This window comes from Lineus longissimus, chromosome 19 (assembly GCF_910592395.1).
Source record: "Lineus longissimus chromosome 19, tnLinLong1.2, whole genome shotgun sequence".
Classification (NCBI taxonomy): domain Eukaryota; kingdom Metazoa; phylum Nemertea; class Pilidiophora; order Heteronemertea; family Lineidae; genus Lineus; species Lineus longissimus.
In genome coordinates, this window is record NC_088326.1 from 2,081,951 (window position 1) to 2,090,941 (window position 8,991).

Below are 8,991 nucleotides of genomic sequence, written 5' to 3' on the forward strand. Positions count from 1 at the left end.
TCGATTGTCAGCGTGATGAGCGTTGTTATGAATAGCCTATGTGGAGGCGAATAATTTGAACGACAAACGACTTTTTGAGTAAAATAATGCATTTTTATTCAACCAGCTGACCGGAGTGTTACGATGTACAGTTTACCACGTCAGAATACGTATAATATTGACGCAACTCAAAATGATTTACCCATAAACAAATAAGAAGAACCCCACCAATGGGAAATTATGTCATACGGCTCCTAACAGACTTTACAGCATGATGTTCTTTTCCGTTTGTTTTCTGTCAACGTTCATCATGTTTAACGTCTAATTTCTTCCCCCGCCCCAGCCCCGATCAGCCCCCACGATCCTGCGTGGCAGTGGGGCAGCCGCTCGATCGCGTGTGAAGACCAGGGGTGGGAACTCGGTCGCCAAAAGACACCAGTATCATGATCAGTGTCCGTCAATTCTGTGGAAGTCCACTTCTAGCTTTCTTCATCTTAAAAGCATCCGCGTACCACTCGAGACTATCCAGACATTTCTTAAGATTCTTCGCGACCCTCTCGGTGGGTTCCCCGGCCTCTGACAGGGCATCTTGGACTGTTGGAATCACGACCTGCGACTGGACACTCACGGTGCCGATTTCCGATAAGACGGGACGCAGCGCCGCGGCGGCACGTATTCCTCCGAATGGCCCTGAAATAAATTGTTGAAACGTATTACTGTGTTACACGGATCCCCCATTATATGATGGTCGATGGGAGATTCTGTTACGGGAATTCCGTGTGACATTATAGAAGCTTTGATGAGTCCATGGTATACGACCATGTTTCCCATTATGGATTCTATAATGGAGAATTTATGACGAACTATCATAGATACTATGATGATTTACGTGTATCTCCTTCACAGATTCTTAGACGGAAACTGTTGCCTGTTTATGAAAATGAATATATTCACAATGGTCCCTCATCAAGTTAACGAGCTTGAAAGAAGTTGCTTCTCCTACCTATGGCACGCCAAAGCGGAATTATTTCAACCCTGTACAAAATGTTGGCTTGTTTTCTGAAAATGTTGGATCTTTTTTTTAAATAATGCTTATATTTTGTACAGGGTTGAAATAATTCCGCTAATGTTGGCTTGTTTTCTGAAAATGTTGGATCGTTTTTAAAATGTTGCTAATATTTTGTACAGGGTTGAAATAATTCCGCTTTGGCGTGCCATACCTACCCATAGAATATGCGATGATGCTGGACGGTTTATAGGCGAACGACGCCGGCGGAAAATGGTCAATCAGGTTCAACAGGCCTGGCGGACAGGTGGCGTTGTACTCGGCAGTGACGAAAACTAGGGCGTCCGCTTCTTGGATCTTGCTGTTGAGGCTTTGGAGAATTTCTGGCGCCTGGGTGGGATCCGGGTAGAAATGCAGTGGCTGTTTTAGCAGTGATACGTCTTGTCCTTCTAGCTCTTTTTGGTCTGAAACAAAAGTCAAAAGGAAGAACCTTCATTATAATCGTTGGGAGAAAGCTTAGTACAGGCCTACTAATATTATCCCTTATAATTCGTATTTGCTCCAGGCCGTTATGGCGTAACAGGCTTTCAAATGCACAGTTTAAAAGTCGATGCGTTACGTGATTGAGTTCACAGCAAGCCTAACAAACTTCGGGTTCGGACAGCAATCTGTGTGTTTGTGGTCAAAACATATTCAGCGAAGGTATAACAATAAGCGAAATAAAAGGAGCCCCACTGAGCACGGCAACGCGGCAGTTTTTGCCTAGATAAATTCTGCTTAGTCACGCCCTGTTCGGAGCACCTCATCTCATCTCCAACCCGGTGTGACAGCGGATATAGTCCCCCTGGAGTCATAGTCCGGTAGCATTGTATTTGATCAATTAAGCAGCATGGTCTATTGCACCGCTAACCCTAACCAAAACATTTAGCAATGCGGGCTATTGTTACACGGACTATCAGCCCTAGGACTACTATCCCTTGCACACCGGATACATGCATTCAATGTAGGACTGTAATATCGGTTAGGAGCCGTCGTGATCTTGTTGCAGATCTGCGTTTCAATAACATCAGGGTCATATTCGGCGCAGACTAGCTCATCGATGAGGACACTCACGCCTCAGATTTATCGACATATAATCGGGCCTCCCCCGGAGAAATTGAATATATACTTACCAAGAACGGTGACAGTATGCTTCCTCGTCGTCAACGCATTGGATACCATCTGGACCACCCTGTCACCCATCCGGCCATTGCGACAACTCCCTTGAAATATCACAACCCGGAACGCCATATCTGAAGAATCGTATGGTACACTCGTGACCGCTCGTGTTCCTTTATTGAGCTCGTGGATCCACTGCCTGTACATCAAGACAAAAAATGTTTACCTTTCAAGATCAATATTTTTAGGTTGTGCTATATGAGGGATAAGGGGAGGGGTGTTTGTTAAGGGTTGACTGTAAGGTGAGAGAGAACAGCCGATCCGGATTTTAAATGGGCATGCACTTCAATAAATCTAAACCCTTTGGGTTTTTAGGATCTAGGCCCGGAGAATAGGGGGCTAACCGGGCTGGTGAGTTCTTATATAGGGGTTTTGTATACACGATTGCATTGCATCGATATATGCCGCAAAGTCGGCCAGGACCCGGTGTAACATCTGTGGTTGTTTCCCATGTGTCAGTGTTTCGAAGTTTCCAAACAATAGGCAGCTAGAGAGACCACGACTTTTCAATAGGGGGGGGGGGGGGGGGGGGGGGGGGTACACAGAAAAACTTGTCAATCTATTTTTGAGCGTTCCCAAACAATGAGGGGAAACACTCAAAAACAGAAACACTCAAAAACATTACACCGGCACGACATTGGTGACTGCAGCATTTTTCGCCTGTCGCTAGTGCTGGAATAACATAAACCTCATAGCTCAATCGGCACCACATTTTAATTTTTACTGACTCCTAGGTCAAAGTCCTGAGATCAAAGTCCGAGAAATCGGACTTTGCTCGCCCAGATGATAATTTCCACTTACCCCACAATTCACAAATATCGAAGTTATGTACGATAGCGGCGAACAATAATTTGACGAAAACAAGAGGTCGGAAATCTGTTGGCCTCGGCCTAATTGATATACTTAGTAGAATTTCTCGATATTTATCTGACGATTAGTAGGAGTATTTTTGATGTAATTTGATGGGAACAATTATACAAAGCTGTGATATTATTTAAGGCAAGAGTTACAATCGCATTGCATATCGTTCATGACGCATTGCTGATATTGGCTGTGGCGATCGACCGAAACCTACTCCAGGCGCTTTATATCTTGTCAATCAGAAAAGGAATATCATAAAAATGAAGGTAGGATGACACAATAATATATATTCTTGATTTAGCTCACTGCCTGCTTTCATGCTTTGTACATGCGGACAGCGTGCAGTAACTCGGGCGAGGTCTCATTCGTGGTCGCCTCATGATTGTCCCCGGGATTGTCCCTAGTTTTGTGCGCCGTGTCGAGCAGCGGAACGACGAATATAGCTCCGCCCGGTGTAACAGTTTTAACTGTCCTACGATAGAATTATTTTGGGAAGAACGAATGCGCTTCTAATCTGCCGTGCTTCCAGGTAAGTGGAATCAAATAGAGCCATTCCTTCCTCTGTCTACGAAAGGGACGGACAACTTTTCTACGGAGGCTGTTAGACACGGCTACATCGGTACTTTTCGGGTTGTCAGGACTGTACAGGCCCATCTCAACAAACGCGGATCACGTAAAATGCCCTGTTAGTTTTACACCTGTAAGATCGGCCAGGGGCTACTTTGCAAGATTTGAAGACCTGCGACTGTAATGTCATCTTCCATGAAGAGCCGTGCACTCATACATGTACTTTAAAATACCTGACGATTCCTGACGAGTTTACAGTTATCTCAAAAATATTTCTCGTCCATTTCAGGTTGCTCTTATTCTCATCGTCATTCTGATCGCAGTCTCCTTGATCTCAGCAAAAACGGAAAATGGTACCAACAGCAAATCACGCGACAGGCTCATGTGTAAGAAGGCTTGCCGAAGAATGCGGAACCGTTGCTACAATAGGGTGCCTGCCGGAAGATGCGAGGGCATCCGTCGCGGTTTTTGGAAATGCGTGAAGAAGGTCTGCCACGAGGAGATGGGGCATTGTTACTCAGGCTGTAGTTGAATCGTGTATAGACCAACTAAAGTAGATATTCTACCCTAGAACGTTATTGAATCATAGCGTTTTTTCTTTCTTGGAGTAATAATATACAAAGGACCATGTTGGTGACAAAACAGAACTCTGACTGTCCTGGTGGGTGTTTTGAAAACATGGCAGGCAGGTAATAAAATGCTTGCTTGTTTTTTTTGTGAAGTAAAAGTTGTCTTTTATATCCCTCCAATGTAATGGGGAAAGTTTAGGCATTTTCCGCAATTGTGAATTTCCCAGCAAATCACATCTGTCGTGGTCGCCTTTCGTGGGCCACAATCTGAAACGAGGCTGGTTCCCTGATCATGCTAAACACGCCGGCCATGTTGGGTTTCGGCACGCCCTCAGGTAGCGAGAATGTGAACTGCTTCATCATGGCTGCGAAGAAGAGGAACATCATCATCTTTGCCAGAGCTTCTCCTAGACATCGCCGCCGACCTGCAAATACAACACCATCAACAGTGAATGGATGATCTCCCTGCCAACACAGAACCTCATTATACTATGTGGTCACAGGCACGTGAAGATATCCGAACCAACAAATCAATTGGTAATCTAACAAACAGAATGCACACATAAAACCTTGACATAAAAGATCCCGATAAAAGAGTAACATGTGTAGGGGTTTGTAAGCTGTTTGTATTGAAGTTCTGGCGGCTAGTCGATCACTGTCATTCTGGTATCTTCCCGTGCCTATGATCACTCCATGAATCCTGGAGTAGAACAGTAGTTATGGCGGCCGCGGTGTTGGCGGACAGGAAACATGGATCAGTACATATAGACGATATCATGACCCAAGGGATATCACTGTATTGGTGGTGATCTCCTGTGGTCTCACTAGCCAGTGGTGATCAGGTCAACATTGGTCCCCCTTAAAAAAAAAGTTCTTCAATCTCAGGCGATTACCATGGATACAGATGAGCCTATCATATCGCTATTGCTGCATGTTCAAATGTCGGTGTCCTGGGTATTTTGTGAAGAGGTAGCTCTGACGATTATTTGAGGAAAATATCAGCTTCTTCTGTGCACGTCCGCAGTGACCAGGCCTCGCATTCTATGTATAGCTCAATCGGATGTTGACATGAACTGGTTCCTGTCAGAGTGCACATGTTCTCAAGGTGAGACTTCGAGGTCAAAATGCTCAAAGAAAAGCCGCAACGACACCCTATTTTGGTATCAAAATTTAAAATTGTTATTATTTGGCTTTCTCAAGGTGATAAGTAGAAGTTTCTAAAAATATTATTTCACCATCCATGTTAATTGTCAAGTTATAAGGCGGCAAGGTGAAATTTTCAAAATTTTCATCGATGTACAGGGTGTCTCATGTATTGTGCTGCCCCCATGTTCTCATGACTGAATTACTTGATAACAATGAAAGCTGGCCAGATGTATTCTAGAAGCGACAAGCTATTCAGAAATGTATAGGTTTATGTGTGAGAGTGATATACTGCAAGGTCGACAGCCACTTGAACAGGGGTATGCATGAAATGACGTCGCGCCATTTGTGGAGCCAGGTAGGCCCGGCCATTGCACTGGCTAGTGAGACCTGTACCTGACATGCACATTTGTCAACTCACCTACACCAAAATTCATAAGCCTGTCCTGATTTCGCAAGTCCCCATCTTCCGTCAGAAAGTTTCGCGGGTCAAAAACATCCGGGTATTGCCATAGAGTTGGATCGCGAAACACCGCCCATTGGTTCCCAAAAACTGCTGTTCCTGCAGGAATCCTATAACCTTGGAACTCAATATCGGTGCCGAGGTTACAATGTGGCATGCCATTTCCTGAAACCGTGCTAAATCGTTGGACTTCGAGTAAGACAGCATGCGTGTAGATGGCATGTTTCTTATCTGACAGTGTCGGCAAGTCAGCCATCTTGGATTCGTTGTCGGCCATCTTATAGACCCTGTCGAGGTCATCTTGGACTTTTTGCTGTATATCAGGATGCGTTGCCATGTACAGAAGGGCCCATCGTAAGGTCCCTGATACTGTCTCCCCTCCCGCCTTGAAAAGGTCGCCTATAACATTCACCAGCTGGAGTCCTAGAAAATAAAAGGTTGTTAGAATTAGAATCGTGTGAAGCAATATTTTTTGCAATTCGGCACGGCACAATCATTTTTTACCATCGCACCCGCTAGAGGTCGCAGTGTCATGAAAATCGCGCCTGCTTACTATTTCTCAATTTGTAAAACCAATTAATTGCGGTAACCGCACCGCGACTCTTTTGATGGTGACATTATGTCTCCGTGGAACTGGAACTGAAGAAATACGTGCAAATCTAGCACTATTGATTAGTCGGCCATCTTGGAATCATTGTCATCATCTTGGAGTTTGTGATCATGTTCTCGGCTTGTTTCGATACATTGTGGAAAACAGGGACTCAAATACAGTCGTGTTCATCATTGATCGGACGGACACTCACTGTTTTCTGCACTGAGTTCATTTCCTGGAAGCTGTGCGATGTAGGCGTCGATAAAGTCCCGTGGATTCTCGGAGTCAAGCGATGTCAGGTGGTTAGCCACGTGACTTTCGAAGAACGCGGCCAACGTTGCATCATTACTCAGTAAACGTTGAAAACAAAACGCATCCCCTGGAATAAATTTCAGGAACGGGAATATATCCAGTAGCATCAGGCGACGGAGATGTATCAGACTGTCGCTGAACACTTTGAAATAGTTCACGAATTCTTCATCGTCGTAGTTGTAACGTTGATCGAAAAGTAAACAGGAAATGACGTTTGTGACAGCCGTACGGAGCAAATATTGCACATTACATGGCTTCCCCTGTCTGGCTAAGAGTTCGCTAATCAATTCTCGTATTTCCTCCTGAATCTTTATTTCCGAGCGTAGCTTGCCGACTCCAAGGTCGCGGAGAATGTTGAACGATAGGTGGCGCTGTTCTTTCCATAGTTTCCCATCGCTGGAAAGGATGCCTGGCAAAATAACGAAGTGGGTCAATGAATAGTGACCTCGATCACTGACATGCTATCAGAATTTCGCTCGAGCTTGTTATCTAATACGCAAAAAGATCCCCTCCCAATGCTGCAACCGCTCATAAATTGAAGGGGGTCAGTCGCTGGGGTGGGGGAAGAGTGGGGGGGGGGGCTTAGTTTGCCTGCCATCTCATTTACCTCTTCCCTTGTGGATAGTCTTGACGGCATACGCGGGTCTATCTTGGAACCGGTTGGATTCAAATGCCTCAGAGACAGCCTTCGCCGAGTTCAGGAATATTAGGATCTTCTGTCCGATTGGAACAGATATGACCGCAGAATTGTACTTCCGGCCTAGCTGTCTTGCTGTCTCTCCGATATTGGAACCTGAAACAATTTGAAAACTAAGACAATCGAAAAATCGGACCTCTTGGCAAAGTTTGAAAAATGATATAAAAAGCAGTTCTTCTCTTTTATCATGCGTATTGGTTTGAAATCATTTCAGTACATGTAATTCAAAAGTGATTACGCGTTGTGAGTTGTTCCACTAGGGTGAATTGACGTCCTGACTCCCGTGTTACCACAAGGTAACATTATCCTTTTCAACTGAACGTGGTTAACAGAAGCGGATAAAGAGGAATAACTCACAATGCGTAGTCTATGACGTAAATTGCCACACTCAATACGTGCATCAAAAACTAGTTTTAGCAACACCTACCGTACGAAATCTTACACTCACCAATAAACGGTAAATACCCCAAGAGTGGTACTCCTCGCGGTCCAGGAGGTAATCTGGGATCCCTTCGCCACCATTTAAGTACCACAGTCACCAGCAGGGCTGTTAAGGCGCAGATTAGGGCTTCGGTTGGATAATCACTGACAAACATTGCTCAGCCAATAGAATCACCGGTTTCAAACTATGAAAAGTTCAGAATGAAGACACAATGCACTGATTGGCTTATAACAAATTACAGCCTCGGGGAAAGTGCATTTCGCTGCTCCGATTTGACAAGGAAACCGCAGATCAGCTTAAGCTGACGACAGGCTACAAAGTGCTTGAAGTCTGTAGTGATGGCATCCTTGACAAACAAATTTCTCCATTCCCAATGAATGCATTGTGACACCGATACAGTTTATCTGTCGTATGTCTAATTACCGGTATTGTTGACTGGCGGCCCCTGGATCGGTGCCTTTCATAACAGTATGTGACCATTCATTACGACCTGATTACTAATTATAGACAGAAACCAGATATCGATAAGTTCGTGACCCCAGCACAGATCACAGCAGGTGTAAAAGGCAATTTAATCCAGGGGAAGAATTTGTCCTATAGTGTTCTTCGAAGACATATTGCCTAATCCATACGACCGTATTGGGTGGGGAGGAGATTTTAAGCGACAATATACATGTAGACCCGCTTGATCCTTTGTCGCCTGATCCACGGCCGTCCAAAGAGAATTTGGATGGACGACGTGAAACACTGGACTGGAAGAAAGACAAGTGACCTGATCCGCCTCACCGATGACAGTATACCGTATGGTGCCGTCTCGTTAATAGCACAGGCCCAGGGTAGCCCCAATGGCCGCACGGCTGGCGAGGACATGATGATGATGATGATGATGATGATGATGATGATGATGATGATGATGATGATGATGATGATGATGATGATGATGATGATGATGATGATGATCCTTTGTGACTGGTGAAATTGAGGGATATAATTTGTAAGCAATGCTTTACATCCCTCTTACATTAACCTGAGAATAGACCCAGGTGGTTCTATTGTGGCCCGGCGTGCTTCATATCCATACACTCCTCACTTTTGCAGTCCTTCCGTTTTCCATCTTCACGTGTGACGCCCCCACCCAATAT

The 8,991-nt window shown here is 44.8% G+C and overlaps 2 protein-coding genes across 3 annotated transcripts; both read right to left on the bottom strand.

The window, feature by feature from the left end:
- Positions 1–77: 77 nt before the first annotated feature.
- Positions 78–2,325, bottom strand: LOC135503309 (quinone reductase-like). The gene is made up of 3 exons (XM_064796827.1): positions 2,158–2,325; positions 1,204–1,449; positions 78–669 (listed from the first exon to the last, which is right to left on the bottom strand). The coding sequence occupies exons 1-3, from the start codon at positions 2,273–2,275 to the stop codon at positions 437–439; spliced, it is 597 nt and encodes a 198-aa protein (XP_064652897.1). The 5' UTR covers positions 2,276–2,325; the 3' UTR covers positions 78–436.
- A 2,106-nt stretch (positions 2,326–4,431) lies between these two features.
- On the bottom strand, positions 4,432–8,264 carry LOC135503051 (cytochrome P450 2D3-like). 2 transcript variants are annotated; one of them, XM_064796333.1, is made up of 5 exons: positions 7,856–8,262; positions 7,318–7,503; positions 6,610–7,119; positions 5,765–6,229; positions 4,432–4,625 (listed from the first exon to the last, which is right to left on the bottom strand). In XM_064796333.1, the coding sequence occupies exons 1-5, from the start codon at positions 8,001–8,003 to the stop codon at positions 4,432–4,434; spliced, it is 1,503 nt and encodes a 500-aa protein (XP_064652403.1). In that variant the 5' UTR covers positions 8,004–8,262. The 2 variants fall into 2 exon arrangements, with proteins under 2 accessions (XP_064652403.1, XP_064652404.1); XM_064796334.1 differs by lacking the exon at positions 4,432–4,625 and adding an exon at positions 4,926–5,013 and having other exon boundaries at positions 5,734–6,229; positions 7,856–8,264.
- Between the last annotated feature and the right edge of the window lie 727 nt (positions 8,265–8,991).

Coding starts and splice junctions, on each gene's coding strand:
- LOC135503309 (XM_064796827.1), bottom strand. CDS start 2,275: ATGGCGTTCCGGGTTGTGATATTTCAAGGGAGTTGTCGCAATGGCCGG. Junction 1,450..2,157: donor GCATACTGTCACCGTTCTTG/GTAAGTATATAT, acceptor CTTTTGTTTCAG/ACCAAAAAGAGCTAGAAGGA. Junction 670..1,203: donor CATCATCGCATATTCTATGG/GTAGGTATGGCA, acceptor AATTTATTTCAG/GGCCATTCGGAGGAATACGT.
- LOC135503051 (XM_064796333.1), bottom strand. CDS start 8,003: ATGTTTGTCAGTGATTATCCAACCGAAGCCCTAATCTGCGCCTTAACA. Junction 7,504..7,855: donor GGGGTATTTACCGTTTATTG/GTGAGTGTAAGA, acceptor AAATTGTTTCAG/GTTCCAATATCGGAGAGACA. Junction 4,626..5,764: donor GCTTATGAATTTTGGTGTAG/GTGAGTTGACAA, acceptor TTGTATTTGCAG/GTCGGCGGCGATGTCTAGGA.